The sequence below is a fragment of the Delphinapterus leucas genome, chromosome 4 (genome assembly GCF_059928025.1).
Source record: "Delphinapterus leucas isolate spDelLeu-1000000601 "Yukka" chromosome 4, BTC_Dleu_Yukka2, whole genome shotgun sequence".
NCBI classification, from domain to species: Eukaryota; Metazoa; Chordata; class Mammalia; order Artiodactyla; family Monodontidae; genus Delphinapterus; species Delphinapterus leucas.
This window is the reverse complement of record NC_143132.1, coordinates 90,844,416-90,869,616: the sequence shown is the minus strand read 5'-3', so window position 1 is coordinate 90,869,616 and position 25,201 is coordinate 90,844,416. Positions and strand designations below refer to the sequence as shown.

The 25,201-nt window shown below is 36.4% G+C and overlaps 1 protein-coding gene across 1 annotated transcript in view; it reads left to right on the top strand.

Annotated features, from left to right (window-relative positions):
• Positions 1–25,201, top strand: part of NAALADL2 (N-acetylated alpha-linked acidic dipeptidase like 2) — a 1,488,397-nt gene that overhangs the window by 1,375,224 nt on the left and 87,972 nt on the right. The window contains exon 15 of the mRNA XM_022571899.2: positions 17,407–17,500. Within this exon, the coding sequence (XP_022427607.2) occupies positions 17,407–17,500 (94 nt within the window). The remainder of the gene's footprint in view (positions 1–17,406; positions 17,501–25,201) is intronic.

Here is a 25,201-nt window from a genome sequence, read left to right as displayed (position 1 = left end):
GCAATAGAAAGGAAGTGGCACAGGCAATTCTGTATTTTGGGAGGCGCATGCGAAATATATTTTGAATAAGTAACTGCATAGCTCTAGCTATAATGTAGAGAATGGGTTACAGGAGACATTTAGATCAACTAGGGAGCTTGTGGAGTATTCCAGATGAGAGATAATTAGAGTCCTAATACTAAACTTTAGCCATATTAGAGGTACATAGATTTTGTGCATTAATTTTGTGTAGTACCATTTAATTTCTCCTTTTGCTGGTTAAACTGGCTGGGTATGTCAGGAGTATGTCCTTGCTTCCTCTCCCCTACTGACATCCCAGCTCTGGAAAGGGGTCCTAGAGACTGGGAACCTCTGCTCATCTCCAGAGAGATCCACTGAGTCCCCCTGCCCATGGCTGGCTTCCCTGAAGTTTTTTATCCACAGGGCATTTTTTTGCTAAATAGGGGGTTTTCTATTATACCATAAAGGGACATAAAACAGAGTCAGGTCACTTCAGGATGAACATAACAGCCTGAAGGGCACCATGCACCACAAAATCACATCATGAAGACTCCCAGCAGGCTGTAATTTATCAGATGATGCCTCTGCTCTGAAAGCAGAGGGAAGGGGGCAGGACTCCCTACAGATCACTGAATCGTGACCATATGCCTTGGCTGAGTTTTAGGGTTTTCTGACTCCCTGTCCCACATGCTAAGTTCCTTCCCACTAACCAAAAACTCCGCTTCACTCACACCGGTTGTTTCATGTTTCTCTAAAAAGTCTATGCTTCTTTCTACTCCAGGGTTTTTGGATCATTTTGTTCCCCATGTCTGGAATATCCTTCTCCTTTTACACTCTAGATGCTTGAGCCCAAAAAATATGCATGTGTGATAAGCCCATGGTGTGTTAAAAGTGGAGTAGAAAATGGTGCTTTCTAGGAAAACAAAAGATTCATGTGTTCTAATTTTGTACTGTTAATTTCTTTTTCCTATTGTGTAAAAGTGGCAAGACTTGTCTCTAACAGAAAAGTAAGTCGTAAGAGGAGAAACTGTTTTATATTTCTCTTTTCTTCCTCAGCACAATGATGACCACACAATAAAGGCTCAATAACTACTAGTGGGATGGTTCATGATTCATCTACTATTTGTCATATTATGTCACACCATGCCATAGAGATCCAGTCTCTCTCAATTTCTTTCTCACACTAACCTATAAAACAGGTGTTAGGATTATGTCACAGTGCTACCTTCTAGAGTTCGGCGATACTGCATTTTAAGTCTGACTAAGGACCTAGAAACAATCCCACAATGATAGTTTAACTTAACAGCTTAGGGATGAGGTATAAACTATGGTTACTTTAATTTTGAATGATAAAAATGGAACAAAACACACGTTTACAGAGTGTCTCTGCTTGTAATTAAAAAGAAATTACATTATGGAACCTTGGTAATCTATGGTTTTGCTTTAGTGAACCTATTTATGTCTAATTGCAGTATTTGTTTATTAACTAGTAAATTCATCTAATATATTTATTGCCAATACAGTCATCATACTGGTCAATGAGATATAATAAGTGAGTTGGACGGGGTGGGTGGAGAATGACTCTAGTTATACATTCAGAGTTTAGTAAATAATTTTTTTTTTTTTTTTGTCTCTCTAGACTGGTCAGTAAGGGAAAGATTTGTGACAAAGTCAGAAACTATAAAAATACCTTCCAACAAGGCAACAGATTGTTATTTACACAGTATAAGAAAAAAGTATATGTGTGTATATATGTTTCCCTTTATTAAATTTCTGAAAACACTCTTTTGAACCTTTAAACACAACCCAAAATATTTCAAGCTGAAGGAAGCGAAACTTTTATATGGGATAACTATGATTTGCCTTTATTACTCGTAAAATCTAAAAGAAGTCTCTATTAGAAATTATTCTCTTTCAACAACCTGATCTAGCCTAACACCTATGAAACCAGTAATTTTAGAGACGTCAATAGTATTTAATAAGAGAGGAAAAGTTTTGCATTGTGGTGTTCATTAACTCATTTCTTAGTATAATCCTTTTAATTTTTTGAACACTTTTACTTCTGTAAAACATTTTTTTTTCATTCTAATGTATTCTTCTTTTACCCTCTGATCATAGGTAGGATGGTCCGCAAAGAGTAAAGAAAAAGGACTCAGGGTTCTTGAGGCAGATGGTGTGCTTGTGAAGTTATTATAATGGAATTTCAGACAGCTCAGGGGAGTGATGTCACCAAGATGGCAGAGTAGGAGGTACCAGCCTCCATCTCCCCACAAAGACAACAATTAGACAGCTATCTCAATGGAAATAGCACTGGGAAACCTCAGGAGTCCACTTAAGAAGCTTTAGCACATAGTGGAGCAAAATAACCTGAAAATAACCACACACAAATAGCACACTTTGCCTGTATCACTCCATCCCCCAGGCTGGCCCTGCTCAGAGCCAAGAGGGAACTTCCTGGCCAGAGATAGTTCTCTTTGTAGGAAAATAGAGAACAGAATGAGTGACCAGCTTCCCCAGCCTTTCAGGGCACTGCACAAAGGACCTGATCCCAACTCCTGTCACTGGCCTACACCTCCACTCATTCAAGCAGCTGGACCCTGTGTAGCTGTGCACCTGCACACCACTGAACCCAACTCCCAGTACCATCCTCTGCTGTTGTGTGCTCACACATGACTAGCCCCTGCAGCCGCATGAGTACACGCTGACCACCAAGGCCCTCACAGCTGCCCCTGTACTGGGAGCCGGTCCTGACTCCTAACCCAAGCCTGTACCACTACCTGTGCCTGAAGATAGCCCCTATAGTTCAAACCTACATGCTACATCTTATCCTGAAGATAGCCCCTATATTTCAAACCTACATGCTGTGACACCAACTTCTGTCACTGGACCCCACCACTGTGCACTAGCCTCTACAGCCACATGAGTCCTGTAGCTGCTCGTGTACCCACAATTGCCCCTAGCCCCTGCCACTGCTCTGGGCCCTTGCCAATGTGGGTGTGCCTATAGCTAGCCCCTGCCATCATGCAGGTACCTGCAGCCAACCCTGCATTCAAGCATGTGTACACCACAACCTGCCCTGATTTCTTGCTGCTGAGGATCCCAACAGTCCTTGCAGGTACTAAGGACCCCCCACAGTTCTTGCTGTCAAGGATCACAGAGTTGCCAATGTCATGGACCTTAGCTTCTTGAGCCAATGAGATACTTCACCACCCCAAATCTTGACATATCTGTGAATTTTCCAGTTTTCTTCTTGTCACTGATTTCTAGTTTCTTACCATTGTGGTTGGAAAAGATGCTGGATTGATTTCAAACTTCTCAAATTCATTAAGACTTGTTTTGTGACCTAACATATTTATCCTAGAGAATGTTCCATGTGCACTTGAGAAGAAAGTATATTCTGCTGTTGTTGGATGGAGTGTTCTGTAAATGTGTATTAGGTACATCTTGTCTAATGTGTAGTTTAAGTCCAATGTTTCCTTATGGAGTTTCTGTCTGAATGATCTATTCATTATTGAAACTAGGATATAGAAACCCCTTACTATTTTGTTGTTGTTTTTTTGCTTTTTATCCCCCTACTATTTTGAATTGCTGTCTATTTCTCCCTTTAGGTTTGTTAATATTAACTTTATATATTTAGATGCTCCTATGTTGGGTGCATAAATATTTACATGTTATATCCTCTTGTTAAATTGACTCATCATTATATAATGACTTTCTTTGTCTCCCATTTGTTTTCTCTTAAATAAGTATAACTACCCCTGCTTTCTTTGGGTTTCCATTTGCATGAAATATCTTTGTCTATCCCTTCATTTTCAGTTTCTGTGGACCCTTAAAGATGAAGTGATATTTTAGTTTTTTTAAAAATTTTATTGAAGTATAGTTGATGCACAATGCTGTGCTTAATTTCTGCTGTACAGCAAAGTGATCAGTTTTATATTTATATTTTTTTCATATTCTTATCCATTATCATTTATCACAGGATATTGAATATAGTTTCCTGTGCTATACAATAAGACCTTGTTGTTTATCCATCCTATATATAATAGTTTGTATTTGTTGATCCCAAACTCCCTGTCCTTCCCTCCTCCATTCCTCCTCCCCCTTGGCAACCACAAGTCTGTCCTCTATGTCTGTGAGTCTGTTTTTGTTTCTTAGATACGTTCATCTGAACTGTATTTTAGATTCCACATAAAAATGATAGATGGTATTTGTCTTTCTCTTTCTGACTTCTTCACTTACTATGATAATCTCTATTTGTGTCCATGTTGTTGCAAATGGCATTATTTCATTCTTTTTTATGGTTGAATAATATTCCATTGTATATATGTACCACATCTTCTTTATCCATTCATCTGTCAGTAGACACTTAGGTTGCTTCCGTGTCTTGGATATTGTAAATAGTGTTTCTGTGAACATAGGGGTGCGTGTATCTTTTCAAATTATAGGTTTGTCTGGGTATATGCCCAGGAGTGGGATTGCTGGATCATATGGCAGCTCTATTTTTAGTTTTTTTAGGAAACCTCCATACTGTTTTCCATAGTGACTGTACAAATTTACATTTCTACCAACAGTGTAAGAGGGTTCCCTTTTTTCCACACCCTCTCCAGCATTTGTTACTTGTAGACTTCTTAATAATGCCATTCTGACTGGTATAAGGTGGTGCCTCATTGTTGTTTTGATTTGCATTTCTCTAATAATTAGAGATGTTGAGCATCTTTACATGTGTCTGTTGGCCAACTGTATGTCTTCTTTGGAGAAATGTCTATTTAGGTCTCTGCCCATTTTTTTGATTGGGTTGTTTTGTTGTTGTTGTTGAATTGTATGAGCTGTTGGTATATTTTGGAAATTAAGCCCTTGTTGGTCACATCATTTGTAAATATTTTCTCCCAATCTGTAGGTTGTCTTTTTGTTTCATTTATGGTTTCCTTTGCTGTGCAAAAGCTTATAAGTTTGATTAGGTCCCATTTCTTTATATTTGCTTTTATTTCTACTGCTTTGGGAGACTGACTTAAGAAAACATTGGTACAATTTATGTCAGAGAATATTTTGCCTATATTCTCTTCTAGGAGTTTCATGGTTTCTTGTCTTATATTTGTCTTTAAGCCATTTCGAGTTTACTTTTGTGTATGGCATGAAGGTGTGTTCTTGCTTCATTGATTTCCATGGGGCTGTCCAACTTTCCCAACCCCACTTGCTGAAGACACTGTCTTTTCCTTATTGTATATTATTGGCTCCTTTGTCAAAAATTAATTGTCCATAGGTGTGTGGGTTTATTTCTGGGCTCTGTATTCTGTTCCATGATCCGTATATCTGTTTTTGTGCCAATACCATGCTGTTTTGATTACTCTAACTTTGTAGTATTGTCTGAAGTCAGGGAGGGTTATGCCTCCAGCTTTGTTCTTTTTCCTCAAGATTTGGCAATTCTGGGCCTTTTGTGGCTCCATATAAATTTTAGGGTCATTTGTTCTAGTTCTGTGAAAAATGTTGTGGGTATTTTAACAGGTATTGCATTAAATCTTTAGATTGCTTTGGGTAATATGGCCATTTTAACAATATAAATTCTTCCAATCCAAGAGCATGAGGTATCTTTCCATTTCTTTGAATCATCTTCAACTTCCTTTATTAATGTTTTGTAGTTCTCAACATACAATTCTTTTACCTGCTTAGTGAGGTTTATTCCTAAATGCTTTTTTTAATGTGATTTTAAAAGAGATTATTTATTTACATTCCCTTTCTAATATTTGACTGTTAGTGTAAAGAAATGCAACGAATTTCTGTATGTTAATCTTGTACCCTGCTACCTTGCTGAATTCATTTATCAGTTCTAGCAGTTTTTGTGTGTAGCCTTTAGGGTTTTCTACCTATAGTATCATGACATCTGCATATCATGACAATTTTACCTCTTCCCTACCAATTTGAGTAACTTTTATTTCTTTTTTTGTCTGATTGCTGTGGCTAAGACTTCTGATACTACTTTGAAGAGAAGTCGTGAGGGTGTGCATCCTTGTCTTGTTCCATATTTTAGCAGGAAGACTTTCAGCTTTTCACCACTGAGTGTTATATTGGCTCTGGGTTTGTCCTAAATAGCTTTTATTATTTTGAGATACATTCCCTCTATACCCACTTTCATAAGTGTTTGTATCATGAATGGATGTTGAATTTTATCAAATGCTTTTCTGCATTTATTGAGATGATCATGTGGTTTTTGTCTTTTCTTTTGTTGATATGGTATACCACATTGATTGATTTGCACATGTTGAACCATCTATTGTGTTTTTATCCATTTAGCCACTTTATGTCTTTTCTTTGGAGAATTTAGTCAAATTACATTTAAAGTAATTATTGATAAGTATGGATTTACTCTTGACATTCTGTTCATTGTTTTCCGGCTCTTTTGTAATTCTTTTGTCCCTTTCTTATTCTCTTTCTCTCTTCCTTTGAGAATTGATGATTTTCTGTAGTGGTGTGCTCAGATTCTTTTCTTTTTATCTTTTGTGTGTCCATTACATGTTACTTTGTGGTTACCATTATGTTCATATAAAACATATTTATAACAGTCCATTTTAAGTTCATAATAACTTAGGTTCAAACATACCAATGTTCTATATTTTTACTCTCACATTACTCCACTTTTTTTTTTCACACACACACACTATATTTTATTTTTACAAGAGATAAACTGACACCAAGCATTGTAAATGGATGACCACAACAAAAGTAACAATGATTGCAATTACCAAACATGAAAGACACTAATACTATGTCATAATATTGAAATTCAGTCCAGTAATCTTCCACTGTAATAGGTCCTTTACTTTGCATTGAAAATTGATTTGTATACTTTTTACCTCTGAGTCCTTGTGGGATTTTTTTCTTTTTATTCAAACAGAAAGTCACAAAAATTATAATCATCCTCATCAGTCCACTCAGTCCCATGTAATTAATTTTTTTTCATCTTGATCTTTTGTTAGCACTTTTATGAATTCATCAGTTTTCCATTAGAGTTCTGAAAATGCTTATTCATTCAGTTCAGCAGTATAGTCATTTACCAGAAACCTGTACTTGTCAGAGACTTTTCCATGAATTCCTTGAAGATGAAACCCTTTTATAGAAACATTTTTGCAAAAGCATCAGAATACACCCAGAACTGTCTGTAAATGACAAAAGACTTAAAAATGACCACGGTTAAAGATTTGATGAAAGTTCATAATAATGCAATTGACAATTGTTATTTCTGAGATATACATTTTAAAGTAATAACTAGAATTATGACTTATAATACCAGAACATATAAGATTTTTTAGAAATTTCATGTAATGTCTGAAAAATTTCTATTAATATATTTCATATAAATAACCCAAAGAAAGTTTAGTATTAGTTGTTTTGTTTGTTTGTTTATACTGCAGGTTCTTATTAGTCATCAATTTTATACACATCAGTGTATACATGTCAATCCCAATCGCCCAATTCAGCACACCACCATCACCACCCCTCCGAGGTTTTCCCCTCTTGGTGTCCATACGTTTGTTCTCTACATCTGTGTCTCAACTTCTGCCCTGCAAACTGGTTATTCTGTACCATTTTTCTAGGTTCCACATACATGCGTTAATATACGATATTTGTTTTTCTCTTTCTGACTTACTTCACTCAGTATGACAGTCTCTACGTCCATCCAAGTCTCAACAAATGATTCAATTTAATTCCTTTTTATGGCTGAGTAATATTCCATTGTATATATGTACCACTTCTTCTTTATCCATTCGTCTGTCGATGGGCATTTAGGTTGCTTCCATGACCTAGCTATTATAAATAGTGCTGCAATGAATACTGGGGTGCATGTGTCTTTTTGAATTATGACTTTCTCTGGGTATATGCTCAGTAGTGGGATTGCTGGATCATATGGTAATTCTACTTTTAGTTTTTTAAGGAACCTCCATACTGTTCTCCATAGTAGCCGTATCAATTCACATTCCCACCACAGTGCAAGAGGGTTCCCTTTTCTCCACACCCACTCCAGCATTTGTTGTTTGTAGGTTTTCTGATGATGCCCATTCTAACTGGTGTGAGGTGATACCTCATTGTAGTTTTGATTTGCATTTCTCTAATAAGTAGTGACGTTCAGCAGCTTTTCATCTGCTTCTTGGCCATCTGTATGTCTTCTTTGGAGGAATGTCTATTTAGGTCTTCTGCCCATTTTTGGATTGGGTTGTTTGTTTCTTTAATATGGAGCTGCATGAGCTGTTTATATATTTTGGAGATTAATCCTTTGTCCGTTGATTCGTTTGCAAATATTTTCTCCCATTCTGAAGGTTGTCTATTCGTATTGTTCATGGTTTCCTTTGCTGTGCAAAAGCTTTGAAGTTTCATTAGGTCCCATTTGTTTATTTTTGTTTTTTTTTTCCATTACTCTAGGAGGGGGATCAAAAAAGATCTTGCTGTGATTTATGTCATAGACGGTTCTTCCTATGTTTTCCTCTAAGACTTTTATAGTGTCCAGTCTTACATTTAGGTCTCAAATCCATTTTGAGTTAATTTTTGTGTATGGTGTTACGGAGTGTTCTAATTTCATTTTTTACATGTAGCTGTCCAGTTTTCCCAGCACCACATATTGAAGAGGCTGTCTTTTCTCCATTGTATATCTTTGCCTCCTTTGTCATAGATTAGTTGATCATAGGTGTGTGGCTTTATCTCTGGGCTTTCTATCTTGTTCCATTGATCTATGTTTCCGATTTTGTGCCAGTACCATATTGTCTTGATTACTGTAGCATTGTAGTATAGTCTGAAGTCAGGGAGTCTGATTCCTCCAGCTCCGTTTTTTTCCCTAAAGAGTGCTTTGGCTATTCGGGATCTTATTTGTCTCCATACAAATTTTAAGATGATTTGTTCTAGTTCCATAAAAAATGCCATTGGTAATTTGATAGGGATTGCATTGAATCTGTAGATTGCTTTGGGTAGTATAGTCATTTTCACAATATTGATTCTTCCAATCCAAGAACATGGTATATCTCTCCATCTGTTGATATCATCTTTAATTTCTTTCATCAGTGTCTTATAGTTTTCTGCATACAGGTCTTTTGTCTCCCTCAGTAGGTTTATTCCTAGGTATTTTATTCTTTTTGTTGAAATGGTAAATGGGAGTGTTTCCATAATTTCTCTTTCAGATTTTTCATCATTAGTGTATAGGAATGCAAGAGATTTCTGTGCATTAATTTTGTATCCTGCAACTTTACCAAATTCATTGATTACCTCTAGTAGTTTTCTGGTGGCATTTTTAGGATTCTTTATGTATTGTATCATGCCATCTGCAAACAGTGACAGTTTTACTTCTTTTCCAATTTGTATTCCTTTTATTTCTTTTTCTTCTCTGATTGCTGTGGCTACGACTTCCAAAACTATATTGAATAATAGTGGTGAGAGTGGACATCCTTGTCCTCTTCCTGATCTTAGAGGAAATGCTTTTTTTTTTTCACCATTGAGAATGATGTTTGCTGTGGGTTTCTCATATATGGCCTTTATTACGTTGAGGTAGGTTCCCTCTATGCCCACTTTCTGGAGAGTTTTTATCATTAATGGGTGTTGAATATTGTCAAAACCTTTTTCTGCATCTATTGAGATGATCATATGGTTTTTTTTCAATTTGTTAATATGGTGTATCACATTGATTGATTTTCATATATTGAAGAATCCGTGCATCCCTGGGATAAATCCCACTCGATCATGGTGTATGATCCTTTTAAAGTGTTGTTGGATACTGTTTGCTAGTAATTTGTTGAGGATTTTTGCATCTATTTTCATCAGCGATATTGGTCTGTAATTTTCTTTTGTGGTAGTACCTTTGTCTGGTTTTGGTATCAGGGTGATGGTGGCCTCATAGAATGAGTTTGGGAGTGTTCCTTCCTTTGTAATTTTTTGGAAGAGTTTGAGAAGGATGGGTGTTAGCTCTTCTCTAAATGTTTGTTAGAATTCACCTGTGAATCAATCTGGTCCTGGCCTTTTGTTTGTTGATAGATTTTTAATCACAGTTTCAATTTCATTACTTGTGATTGGTCTGTTCATATTTTCTGTTTCTTCCTGGTTTGGTCTTGGAAGGTTATACCTTTCTAAGAATTTGTCCATTTCTTCCACGTTGTCCATTTTATTGGCATAGAGTTGCTTGTAGGAGTCTGTTAGGATGCTTTGTATTTGTGCAGTGTCTGTTGTAACTTCTCGTTTTTCATTTCTAGTTTTATTGATGTGAGTCCTCTCTTTTTCTTGATGAGTCTGGCTAATGGTTTATCAATTTTGTTTATCTTCTCATAAAACCAGCTTTTAGTTGTATTGATCTTTGCTATTGTTTTCTTTGTTTCTATTTCATTTATTTCTGCTCTGATCTTTATTATTTCTTTCCTTCTGCTAACTTTGGGTTTTGTTTGTTCTTCTTTCTCTAATTCCTTTAGGTGTAAGTTTAGATTTTTTATTTGAGATTTTTCTTGTTTCTTAAGGTAGGCTTGTATAGCTATAAGCTTCCCTCTTAGAACTGCTTTTGCTGCATCCCATAGGTTTTGGATCATCGTGTTTTCATTGGCATTTGTCTCTAGGTATTTTTCAATTTCCTCTTTGATTTCTTCAGTGATCTCTTCGTTGTTTAGTAACATATTGTTTATTCTCCATGTGTTTGTGTTTTTTACCTTTTTTTCCCTGTATTTCATTTCTAATCTCATAGTGTTGTGGCCAGAAAAGATGCTTGATATGATTTCAGTTTTCTTAAATTTACTGAGGCTTGATTTGTGACCCAAGATGTGATCTATCCTGGAGAATGTTCCATGCACACTTGAGAAGAAAGTGTGATATGCTGTGTTTGGATGTAATGTCCTATAAACATCAATTAAATCTATCTGGTCTGTTGTGTCATTTAAAGCTTCTGTTTCCTTATTTATTTTCATTTTGGATGATCTGTCCATTGGTGTAAGTGAGGTGTTAATGTCCCCCACTATTATTGTGTTACTGTCGGTTTCCTCTTTTATAGCTGTTAGCAGTTGCCTTATGTATTGAGGTGCTCCTCTGTTGGGTGCATATATATTTATAGTTGTTATATCTTCTTCTTGGATTGATCCCTTGATCGTTATGTAGTGTCCTTCCTTGTCTCTTGTAACATTCTTTATTTTAAAGTCTATTTTAAGTGATATGAGTATAGCTACCTCAGCTTTCTTTTGATTTCCATTTGCATGGAATATCTTTTTGCCTCCCCTCACTTTCAATCTGTATGTGTCCCAAGGTCTGTAGTGGGTCTCTTGTAGACAGCATATATATGGGTCTTGTTTTTGTATCCAGTCAGCAAGCCTGTGTCTTTTGGTTGGATCATTTAATCCATTCATGTTTAAGGTAATTGTCGATATGTATGTTCCCATGACCATTTTCTTAATTGTTTTGGGTTTGTTTTAGTAGATCCTTTTCTTCTCTTGTGTTTCCCACTTAGAGAAGTTCCTTTAGCATTTTTTGTAGAGCTGGTTTGGTGGTGCTGAATTCTCTTAGGTTTTGCTTGTCTGTAAAGCTTTTGATTTCTCCATCAAGTCTGAACGAGATCCTTGCTTGGTAGAGTAATCTTTGTTATAAGTTCTTCCCTTTCATCACTTTAATTATATCATGCCACTCCCTTCTGGCTTGTAGAGTTTCTGCTGAGAAATCAGCTGTTAACCTTATTGGAGTTCCCTTATATGTTATTTTTTGTTTTTCCCTTGCTGCTTTCAGTAATTTGCGCTTCCTGGACTTGGGTGGCTCTTTCCTTTCCCATGTTAGGGAAGTTTTCGACTATAATCTCTTCAAATATTTTCTCTGGTCCTTTCCCTCTCTCTTCTCCTTCTGGGACCCTTATAATGTGAATGTTGTTGCGTTTAATGTTGTCCCAGAGGTCTCTTAGGCTGTCTTCATTTCTTTTCATTCTTTTTTCCTTTTTGTGTTCTGCAGCAGTGAATTCCACCATTCTGTCTTCCAGGTCACTTATCCGTTCTTCTGCCTCAGTTATTCTGCTGTTGATTCCCTCTAGTGTACTTTTCATTTCAGTTATTGTATTGTTCATCTGTGTTTGTTTGTTCTTTAATTCTTCTATGTCTTTGTTAAACATTTCTTGCATGTTCTCAATCTTTGCCTCCATTCTTTTTCTGAGGTCCTGGATCATCTTCATTATCATTATTCTGAATTCTTTTTCTGGAAGGTTGCCTATCTTCACTTCATTTAGTTGTTTTTCCTGGGGTTTTATCTTGTTCCTTCATCTGGTACATAGCCCTCTGCCTTTTCATCTTGTCTATCTTTCTGTTAATGTGGTTTTTGTTCCACAGGCTGCAGGATTATAGTTTTTCTTGCTTCTGCTGTCTGCCCTCTGGTGGATGAGTCTATTTAAGAGGCTTGTGTAAGTTTCCTGATGGGAGCGACTGGTGGTGGGTAGAGCTGACTGTTGCTCTGGTGAGCAGAGCTCAGTAAAAGTTTAATCCACTTGACTGTTGATGGGTGGGACTGGTTTCCCTCCCTTTTGATTCTTTTGCCTGAGGCAATCCAACACTGGAGCCTACCTGGGCTCTTTGTTGGGGCTTATGACAGACTCTGGGAGGGCTCATGCCAAGGAGTACTTCCCAGAACTTCTACTGCCAGTGTCCTTGTCCCCATGGTGAGCCACAGCTCCCCCCCACCCACCGGTCTCTGCAGTAGACCCTCCCACACTAGCAGGTAGGTGTGGTTCCGTCTCCCCTGGGATCACTGCTCCTTCCCCTTGGTCCTGATGTGCACACTACTTTGTGTGTGCCCTCCAAGAGTGGAGTCTCTGTTTTCCCCAGTCCTGTCGATATCCTGCAATCAATTCCCACTAGCTTGCAAAGTCTGATTCTCTAGGAATTCCTCCTTCCATTGCCATACCCCCAGGTTGGGAAGCCTGATGTGGGGCTCAGAACCTTCACTCCAGTGCATGGACTTCTGTGGTATAAGTGTTCTCCAGTCTGTGAGTCACCCACCCAGTAATTATCGGATTTGATTTTACTTTGATTGCGCCCCTCCTACCTTCTAATTGTGGCTTCTCCTTTGTCTTTGGATGTGGGGCATCTTTTTTGGTGAGTTCCAGTGTCTTCCTGTTGATGATTGTCCAGCAGCTAGTTATGATTCTGGTGTTCTCGCAAGAGGGAGTGGGAGCACATCCTTCTACTCTGCCATCTTGGTTTAAGAGCACGTTCCTCCACTTTTTGTTTTTGATGTCAAGTTTATCTTTTATCTTGTAAATCCATTAAAATTATTATCATTATAGTCATTTTTAATACTCTTGTCTTTTACCCTTCATTTATAAGTGATTTGACAACCACCATGAAAGAGTATTCTAAATTTAACTATATATTTACCTTTACTAATGAAATATATATTTCCATATGTTTTCCTATTCCTAATTAGTATCCTTTCATTTCAGCTTGAAGAATTTCCTTTAACTTATCTTCTAAGACATCTCCTGGTGATGAACTTCTTTATGTTTTGCTTGTCTGGAAAACTCTTTTAACTCCCTTTCAATTTTGAAGGAAACTTTGCTGGGTAGAGTATTTTTAGTTAGCTTAGGAGTTTTTTTCTTTCAGCTCTTTGAATATATCATCCCAGTCTCTCCCAGCCTACAAAGTTTCTGCTGAAAAATCTGCTGAAATTCTTATGGAGCTTCCTTGTATGTAACAGTTTGTTTTTTCTCTTGCTGCTTTTAAGATTTTCTCCTTGTCTTTAACTTTGACAGTTTAATTTTAATGTGTCTCTATGTGGGTCTGTTTGGATTCATCTCATCTGGAACCATCCAAGATTCATAGATCTGGATGTCTGTTTCTTTCCCTAGGAGAGGGAATTTTTTAGCCATTATTTCTTTTCTTTTTCTTCTTTTTTTTAAAGTGATCTAGTCCTACTGTTTTCCTTTTTCTTTCTTTCTTTTTTTTTAATTGAAGTATAGAGATTTACAATATTTTGTTAGTTTCAGGTGTAGTCATTATTTCTTTGAATAAGCTTTTTGCCCCTTTCTTCTCTCTCTCTTCTTCTTCAGGACCCATATAATGCAAATATTGATGTGTTTGATGGTGTCCCATATGTACCTTACACCATTTTAACTCTTTTTCACTTTTTTCCTTTTTGCTCCTCTGATTCGATGAATTCCACTGCCCTGTCTCCAAGTCCATTGATCCTTTCTTCCACTTGATCTAGTCTTCTGCTGAACCTTCTATTGAATTTTTCAGTTCGGTTATTGTATTCTTCAGCTCTGTGATTTCTGTTTGGTATTCCTTATATTTTCTCTGTCTTTATTGAAATTCTCACTTTGTTAATGTGTTGTTCTCCTGACTTTGGTGAGCAAATTTATGATGGTACTTTGAACTGTTTATCAGGTAAATCAGTTATCTTCATTTCATTAAAGTATGTTTCTGAAGTTTTATCTTATTCTTTTGTTTGGAACTTATTTCTTTGTTTCTTCATTTTCTTGGATTCTCTGTGTTGGTTTCTGTGAATTAGATGAAACAGCCACTTCTTCCATTCATGAAGAATGGTCTCATGTGGGATATGAAGCTTATCATTCAGCCCAGCCCTAGCTCTCAGTTGTATCTCAAACCTTTGTGATTGTCCAAGCCTCCTCCTTTTTTTTAGTGGCTCCCAGTAGTCGATGGTATGCTAATATCTGTTAGTGTCCCAAAGGGGAAGATCTCAGTCAACACCTAGATGTAGGCTAATTAGAAGCCAAACTCTCAGGGAGCAGCTTTTGAAATATGCAAATAAACAGGGAGAATGCTGAGATGGAATCTATTGGCTTCCCTGATCTCCAGGGAGGATTGCATTCTGTCCCTAGAGCTAAATTAGAGGTATGACCCTCAGGCAGCAACTTTTAAAGTATTCAAATAGGCCTCTTTCAGGGAAAGGCTGGGAGATGGGCATTTTCCTCTGTACTAAGCTATAGGTAGAGAACCAAAGTGAGTCCTCTTGAGTCCATTAGGAACTGTTTCTTTGTTGGCTGTAGTGCTGTATATCTTGTCGACACAGCCCTGTTGGCTTTCAGGGCTAGATGTTTTGGGGGTTTGAGCCTTGGATGGAAGTCTTAAAAGTTGGGGTACTAGATGTTGGGTCAAAACCCTTTTCTCCTAAAGGAGAAATTGGGAGTTGGGAGTTCCTTCCCTATTGTATGTCACTGTGATGGGGTGGGTTTTATGGCAGGAGTGTGTCTCAGCCTCTCTTATTCATTTCAATGTGGATTTTTTTGTTGTTCCTCCAATGTGTAGGAGTCACTCAGCTGGATTTTTCATCGGGAATTGTTTCATGTACAGCTGTAGATTCGATGTATCTATGGGAGGAGGTTAATTTAGGGACTTCCTATGTTACCATCTTGGACCACAACCCAGTAAGGTTTATACTCAGTGGTTTCAATGCAGGAGTAATTCTATCACTATCTGCCTCTAGGCTTGGCAGGATAATTAAATGAGGTAATGAAATGAGTATAAAGCATTTTGAAAAGAATGGGGCCTTATATAAATATAAGGAAAAGTTACTTTGGCATGCCTGAATAAGAGTGAATTCCAGAATGGGCAAGAAGAGTATGCAGTATGGCTCATCTCTTCTCACTGCATGGCAAAGCATATACAAATCTCCCCCTTGCTTATGAAGCTGCAAATAAAGCTGATTTACTTGAAACATTCTATTGTAGGCCAGGTGCCTCGGAAGTCCCAGTATTTGTTGCCAGCTTCTTTTTGAGACATAGCAAGGCGGCTGGTTTATATTCCAGTTGTTCTAGCTGCCAAATGACTCAGAAAGCCAAAACAAAACAACTTTCTTCAGCAACACACAGAGAAGTTGCCTTTCTCCTCCCTCCCCATTCTTTCATTTTAATCTTTTGTAATGTGTGGTTTCCAGATTCCAAAAGTATAAATGAAACATGTCTGTTTTATGGTTTTTATTCTCCAGGGCAAATTGGAAAAAGAAACCATAATGCCTCTTAATCTTCTTTAAACCTTCCTTTTACAAATAATTTATTTCCAAATATTGGTGTTCTTTGCATGATTTGCTTGGGGTGGAGTGGGATAGAAACAGGATTCATATCAACATATTGCATACAATGCTTTTTTCCTAAAGTACAGCGTAATCAAAGTAGATAGTTTCGCAGGATTTTTGTGATCATATGATGGGGATAAAACGCTGCAAAAGTACCTTAGACATTTGGGGAGAAGTGGTTGTTGCGTTTGGGAGAAAAATACCTCAAAGAAATAAAAGGATCTCAGAGGTGTTTCATTTTCCTACTCCTAAGAAATACATTTCCTTAAGCAGGTAGAAGAAGAACCAAATTGAATTGTACTTTCATCATGATATAAATTGTTCAAACAACTTGGAAATATAACTTTTAAATACTAAATGGAATTTGACCCTTGTTAAATATGTAGATTTGAATATTTAACATCACATTTTCCTTGTAAGTTATTTCTTTTATGTATTCTTTACCATCTCAAGTTAGTGTGCTGATTTCCCCTGTGTAGTTTCACGAGACAATGTTTTCATTCACTAACAACATTTCATAATGCATTAATAACATCAACACAGCCAGATTTCCCTGCGTGCCATCTTCAGTGTTATAAAAGATGTAGGGGCATTTGTTAAACCCAGGTAAATATTAAATATCATTTGGGGATGGGGGAGTAACAATGTCATTTGCCACCAGCCCTAAGTTCCTTTGAGATGTATAAAAATGCATATGAGTCGTTCAGTCTATTAAGCAGATGCTAGTTCAGCTGTACTGCATATGCTGGTTTTCAGTTGGAGTGCAGTGGTGGAGACATATGCATGTGTGAAAATTCCAGGTATGAGTTTGGGGGATGCCATTTAAATTTTTTTGAATTTAATTTAAACATTGATCTCCAAGATGTATAAATGGTATTAAATTTTGGAAAGCTGATTACAAATATAGCAAAGCATGAAGGAAAATAGTATGTGGAATATAAAGGATTTTTAAAATTAAATTATATCTTACATGAAATAAATTGATCATTAATTTTGTCTGGAATTTTACTTGGTCCAATAATCAGCTATTGATTTGCAGTTGTTCTTGATTGTTTTATCATGTGACATTCTGAACTGTTTTATAAAGAATTGTTTTAAAGTTTACATATTACAACTCCTTCAACTAGGGAAGCTGTTTCTTAATATTCTAGCCCAAAAGGAAGAAAATATTATATTTCCTTATACTATTCTGAAACATGAAAAATATACTGAAGATTTTTTTTTCTTTACAGGAAAACAAAGTTTTAAAAAGTTTTAAAAGAAAAAGATTTTATAAAAATAAATTTACCCTCTGTGTTTTCTTACTCTAGATAAGTGTATAAAAGTGTATGAAATCATGGAAAAAAAAAATCCTTAATATTAATTGCTAGTGTTTTTTTCTTTTTCTTTCAGCTCTCAGGAGAAGTGATTTTACAAATTGCCAACGAACCAGTTCTGCCCTTTAATGCTCTCGATATAGCTTTAGAAGTTCAAAACAGCCTTAAAGGTAATTTTTCTTTGAATTATAGTAATTTTAGCAAATGAATAATTGTTCAACTAATTGTGAACAAGGAATAGATAAAGTTATCCACTATCTTACTAGCTATGGCAATGTAGCATTTCCCTTCCTATAGAGGACAGTCATGAGAAGGGCTTAGAAGAATGTGGGCTACCATGTCAACAAGAATGAGGTATACCTAATATTCAGTTATTTGAAACAAGACTGGCCCAGAAGTTTGTCCTTTGGGATTGGTTTCCATGAAGTATGGGCTGGGTCCATTTGACTGAAGTGTTGGCTCATCCTAGATTAAGGATGACAAAGAGGAAACCAGGAAATTATTTCCACAGTCTCTATTTAAGTTCCTTCCTGTTTAAATCTCTCTCTCTCTCTCTCTACAGAATTCTAACACCACCTAATAATTATCCTTATTTTCCCTTTATCTATATACAAATCCTTCACCTAAACTTCTAGTTTGTTACCATTCACCAAACACAAAGGGCAGTATTGTAATTAAATAAATGCACCCTCCTTCTCTTCTTTGAGCCACACATCTTACTATCAGATCATTTGTAGACATGTATTTCTCAATATAAATGCCAGTATTTTCACTATAGAACTTAAGCAGTAATTCTTGGAAAATGGATCACTCTAAAGAGCCAAATATTTCTAGTATATGAAACTTTATTACTTTTATTTTTAAATTTTGACTACCTGGGTTGATTCTTAATCCAGAGACTACTACAAAACAATATTTTTCTCCCTCAGTGATTCTTATTACTTTTATTATAGTGACTGTGTAAAACCATGACCTTGGGCGCAACTGAGCTGTTTAGGGCTATTTTGCACCCATACTAAATGGCCTCATATTGCTCTGCTTTTGGTATATTTAAGCTAGTCTCTATTTTTTCTACTATTGTCAAGCTTCTTCTTTTTATTGTCATGAGTGTCACTATCTGTAGCAGTTACTCTGTTCTCCACTTACAATTTTCTATTCCTAGAATATTTCTTAGAAACTGAGTAATCAAGTATATGGTATTTTACAAAATAAGAACAATATGGGCATAAATAAAGGGTTAAAGACTTCTGTGAATAATATATTTTTTGCAAGGATTTCTTTTAAGCAACTGTTTTATTTTTTCTGTAGACTGTTTTGCTTTTCTTTAGTTCTCATTTTTTCACTTTAAAAATTCAGTTGCTACTGCATATTATACATAAAACTTTCAAAGAACAAAAAGAGGAGACTATTATTTGTATTACATAAAGATTTGTTCATCTATAAAGAATAATTCTCATGCATAGAAAGGAGCCTCAAGGAGTATACTGTGAAATAGAAACATTATACCATAGAATTATGAATGATTTACAAGTTGCTTTTCTGAGTTCAAATCTACATAAATGTTCAATACCATTGTAATAAAGATATGAAGAGATATTTTAAAAATTAAACAAAGCCAGCAAAAACAATAACAATACTGTCATTTTAAATTCCAAATTCTATTTTCTTTTTAAATAATTGGGTTTATTTTTTTGAATCCATAAGTAATATTATAGCATTATCATTCCTATATGAGCATTTTAAGTAATGTAGGCTACTTCTGAAGGTCAGAAAAAAGTCCTAAAGGGTCATTGTTAGAATTATATTATTACTCTGTTTCTTTGTGGGTAGTTAGGAATCCCTTTGAAAATCCAAAGAAAAGTATGGTCTCTCTCCTCAGAAAATTACACTTGTACAAAAAGCTTTGCATATAACCCCCATAGACTTTACAGGATCTCTTGAACCCATTTACTCATTCATTTAACAAATATTGAGCACCTACTGTATGCCTGGTACACTTATATGACCAAAAAAACAAAAACATAAAACCCAGCCACTAAATAAACAAATAAAACAAAATTAAAATCTCTTCTCCTGAGAAACATACATGCATGGTAGAACAAAATTTGCATAAGTCAAAGCAATTTTTAAGTTAGCTTTATGCTCAAACTGTTCCCTAATATCAATCACTTTGGAGTAAATTTGCATTTTCAAAATAAGTGTTAAAGAGCAGAACTGACTGTGGTTGTATCCAGAGGAGAAATTTCGTGTGGGAATATAAATTTGAGAGCTGTCCCAAATGAGATTTCTGAGGGGTTGAGTGCGGATAGAGGACAGAAAAGGTTTAAGATTTCTGGGCACTCCTGAATTTAGAAATTGGGAAAAGGGGAATCAGAGGAGGAGACTAAGAAGGAGCAGACAAAGAGTAAGAGACAAACTCGGTGAATGTGATAACCCGAAGCCAAGTGAATAAACGCTTTCAAAGAGGAAGGAGTGATTCACTCTGTCAAGTACCGCCACAGGTTAAGAAAAATTAGGACTGAGAATTGACTGCTGGATTTAGCAATTTGGAGGTCACTGGTGAGCTCAACAAAAACAATTTTAGTTGAATGGTATATGAAACAGTCTGATTAGAGGGGTTCAAAATAGAATGGGAGGTGATAAATTGGGGACAGGTGATGGTAGATGAAAGCATGGAGTTGAGAATGGTTAGCATGTTTTTATTTTGATGAGAATGATCGGATGGAGAGTGAAGATTTGATTTAGAAGAGTGAAAGGAGAATTGCTGGAATTATTTCTTTGACTAGAAGCTGCACAAAGTGGAGGACATTGCCTTAGTTATGAATGCGGTTGTCCACCCATAAAAATGTGAAGGAAGGCAGAGCATATGGCACATGGGTAGATGTAGTGCTGGGAGCTCTTCGCAAGTCTCCTTAGATTGTAAAACACAATAAAATAGTTGTTTGAGAAGGTGGTAGAGTGAATGAACTATGAAAATGGGATTCGTCTTTTGGGCAACGTTAAGCACTCAAAAGAAATATATTTTACATGAGATAATTCAACATAATTGTGTATCTTTTTCCAGCTTTCAGCTCGGGATTCAGGCATAAAGCAGGCAGAGTTGGATTTAATCAGAGCTAGGGTTTTGCTGGGAGAGGGTAATGAACTAGATAAGGTAAGGAAAAATGAGAGTGTCTGCAAAGGAGCATTCATAGCGATGGACTGATGTATCTAAACTGGGTATAGAATAACGCGAGGATGCAAAGGGAAAGAGGGTGAACATGAATAAAGGAGGATGGATAGACTTTATTTATTGGCGAAATCAAAGAATTAAGAAAAAATAAGCTGAAAAGACCAGCAAATGGGATTATTGAAAATTTGACCATATAAAGAGTGCAGATATTGGTAATGACAGTGTACGGGCTGAGGTATGACCATGGAAGTATGGTAGCTGATCAATACAGGAAAAGAGGTTATGGAGAAGAGAGGCCAGACTATGTCTACATGGATATTGATATTGTCAAGAACTAAGATAGGAGTAATTTTTTTAAGAGAGAGTGACTGAGCCAGGAGCTAAAATCTTCAGAGAATGAGCAGCAACTTAGAGACACCTCATATTGTTCTTCTATGGCTAGTGGTACAAAGGGTGTGGGAGAAAAAAGAGCTACCGCCTGAGAGGGCTGCAGTAGGAGAAATGTCAGCAGGGAGAGCCAGGTTTCAGTTAAGGCAAAAAGGTAAAGAAAACGGTCTGAAAATAGATGAGATTGATAATCCTTTCTTTAACAGTTATATCTCAAAGCATGTAATTACAGGGGGAAAAAAACAAACCTCAGTCGTTCTACAATGATTTCCACTGCAGGCCAGACATGGCAAAGTCTAGATGAACCTCTCCCCAAAATCCCAGGTTCTCAGTTGGATGAGCCAGGAGCATTTTGGCTTCTTGCTGTTATATTGGACCATTTCTTCTTTAGTTATTAGTTATTTTTGAGTTTTGTTTCTTTTGATGTGAAATTACTTGGGTCTCCCTGTCACTTTCACTCTGAAAGATGTGGCCAGACTTGAGATGTACCCATACTAAGAAGACAAAGCAAAACAAAAAAAAAAGTAACCCCCAAAATGGGCAAAAATTATTCTTTTACCATGACCTACATATAAGTATTTGATCAAGGGGATATGAGTTGTCACCTTTAAGCTATACATTTTTGTATTTTAGTTATCATGATTCAAAATTATTTGAATTATCTGTACTATAGTAAAAGGTTATTCAAATATTTGCTAAATTGTAGGCGATTTGTTTTACCTGTTCTATTTTGACTACTTTGGTTTTAACCTTATTTTTAAAATAGAATACTTTAATGTACTAATGTGTAAATAATGGACACCACTTATCAACAACTAAATAAATATTTCAGTTTCAGTTTTAACTACAATGCTAGACGACTTCATTAGCTAAATAGTGTTCCTGTAGCATGTTAAATGAAACATATAATTTTACTGCTTAATACAAGCTTTAATTGTTGATATATTTTCTTATTTTGCTATGACAGTTAATGGTGATTAGTCTTAAATTCTCAATTACAGTTTAAAAAGAAAGACCTTCAAGGCTGAACTATAAAATACTGTTTCTCCTTACTGCAGAGAGTATAAGTATGAAGGTCTCTGAAACCCAATTGCATTTTCAACAGTGTAATTTTTACCCCTTGACAACCAGCCATCTTGTTTATTTATTACACAGTTTATGGTAGCAGCAGACCATTCTCTATCATTCTTACAACCACCAGAAAAAAGAATAATTTACCAGTGAATAATTTGTTTGAGTTGATTTATTGGTTGGTTCCTGAAAGCTCATTTTGACTGAGTGACCTTGGCTCTTAATATTTGGTCAATGCCAAGCACATAATAGTTAGAGAATGAATATTTATACATGGTGCATGGGGATATAGTGTAAATAGTGACTGATAAGATAACTGACATGCTTCAGATGTATTTGTGACAAATAAAAGTATGTCCAAAAAACGCACATACAAGGCAATGGTACGAGTTTATGGGGGCAAGGGAAGGTGTCAAGAATAAGTATCACCACACCCTTGAACCTGGAAGCTGACTAAGGAGTGAGAACTAATGACCTTACTAAGTTTACTGTTTCTCACTTTATCCACTTTTTAATGCAAAAATAGCATTTCAAAATAATTAACAGCTATATAATTCTGATGCTTTTAATTTAATATCTACTATTTTTCTTTGCCAGAATTTTAGATGTAATTATTTAGCATGATTGTAAAAACGACAAATGACCAAATAAAGTAAAAGTCATGTTCATTTGATCTGGCTACGTACACATTTATTTAGTGCAACCAGACCCAGCAGGAAACGTAATTTCGAACTCTGTGGCTTGTTGCCACCTCCTGATTGTCTCACTAAATGTCAAATGGTTGTTGACAGCATTTCCCACTGTTCTTTAAAAAACAGACAATGCTGATTTGATCTTTTTTTTTTATTAGCTTTGATAATTCATTAGTGTCAATCACTTCATTTTAGGAGGAGGTATAGTATTTCAAGGTGATGATGCCACTGAGGCAAGCACTATGATTTCTGTTAGATTTGTAGTGTCATATTTTCAAGTGTCACTTTGGTTCTTTTCTACAATCACAAGTGATGGGGGCCCATCTAATGTCCTTTTTTGTTCTTCTTCTTTCTGAGTAATGTAAGATGAATTTTGAAGTTTGCAAAATTAAGAGTGCGCTTTATAAATTGCATGAGTCTAGTCCTCAGCCCATCTGTCCCCAGTCTTGGTTTTAATGACCGCCAATTCAAACTCTGGACTGGCCTATAGATAGTAAAGGATGGGCGCCCTGGGTACCTGGTCTGTGCTCTCCCTGAGAAATCTAAAGCAGACCATCTAAAATCCAAGCAGTCCTAGGGAAAGATCTTGTTCCCGTGGGAACTCTGAACCATGCTAGATTTTTCGTGGTCTGAACTGGCATTTCTGGAACTGACTTTTTTGTGTGACAAGGACTTAAACTCAAAAGCATTCTCTGAGAAGTGTCTTACATTGCTTGCCCAAAATGATGGAGAAATTTGGTAAGAGATTAGCCATTTATTGTGTACAAATTCCTGAAAATATGCTCAGTTTTAATCCCCATTGTATTTTTGTATGGATTCTGACTACATAACTATATTAAAGATTGTATTTCACTTACTGATATTCCACATCTCATCCAAGAAAGATTTGAGACAGCTGGGTCTGCAACAAACCTGGTTGTCTCTATGTCAGTGTTTGTCTCCTGAAACTAGTTTTTCTTTCTCCCCATTTCTCTTTGAACTCATATTTTCATTGCATAATGTTCCTTAATTCTTACCCTAAGCATGGTGTCCCTTTTGTTTTCCTCAGGGTTATACTTTCTTTGCTTTTGTTTACTCCTATCTCACAATTTGTTGCTATTCATACAGCTTTCCTTTGTGATCGTTTTCTTCCCTGCTCTGAGTACTTCATCCAAATCTGTTTAAAGTTTTCTTTCACTGTCTACATTTCACGTGTCATTACATTGATTGAAATATGTTAATGACTTATCATTTTTACTAGTCTCTCATCATAATAATGCTCTATTGCATTATGATTTTTTCTTTTGAATTTTTATATGCACATTTCTTCCACCATCCATCTTCCAGACTCACAGATGTAGAGAACAAACTAGTGGTTACCAGTGGGGAGAGGGGAGGGGGGATGGGAGTAAGAGGTACAACCTATTATGTAACAAATAAGCTACAAGGATATATTGTACAACACAGGGAACATAGTCAATATTTTATAATAACTATAAATGGAGTATAGCTTTTAAAAATTGTGAATCTCTATATTGTACACCTGTAACTTATATAATATTGAATAGCAATTGTACTTCAATAAAAAAAAATGAGGCAGAAGGCTAGTAAGAATTTTTATATGCACATTTCTTCATCTGTCTTCCAGTTGTCTCTCTGCTTGTCCTTCTCTGTTTATCCTTTCTCCCTAGAAGTACGGTCCTCCTGAGATGTGGGATTGCCTTCTACCAGGGCTGGGATACCGGAGGCCCCACAGCATTCAGGATATGGTCCTCTTCCTTGAGGCGTCTTAATGGTTCAGATAACCAGTGCAGCCTTATATGAGCTTAAGGCTTAAATATTAACGTCATCTTGGGCATGTGCCTGCCTGAGATATTACCAGGGAGTTGTTTCCATATGCTTTTTATGCTAAGAGAAATATTTCAGACTTTTCAGTTGTCTTGACAGGTGAAACGCCGATAAAAATAATGATAGTTACAATCTCAAAAATACTTTAAATTATAGTAAGTGCTGAAAACTGTGAAACTCCTAAGCATCCAGCTCAGTGAATTTTCTCAGCTTGCAAACACTTGTATTGATCGAGACACAGAAGAAAAGCCAAATTCCAGAGCTTCCCTGAGCCCTTCCTAATCTCATCCTGGCTCTGCTTCCCAAAGGCAAACACTGCCGAACACTGAAGACTAATTTTTCCCTTATAAAGGAAGACTTTACATTTTATAAGACGGAATGATATGATGATGTGCATTCTTTTGAACGTAGCTTTGACCTACGTATGAGTGTGAGGTTCATACACGTTGTTGCATGGAGATGCAGTTTGTTTCCACTGCTGTGCAGTCTTCCATTGTATGAACAAACTGCAGTTTGGTTATCCATTCTACCGTGAGGTACAGTTGGGATGCTCTCAGGCTGAGGTTATTACGAACAATGCTGCTGTGATCAATCTCCTATGTATCTCTTAGTGCACGTGCATACCCCTTGCTGGATCATAGGGTATGTGTATGTCTAACCTCAGCAGATACTGCCAAAAAGATTTCCAAAGTCGCTGCAGCATTTTCTTCAATTTTACCAAT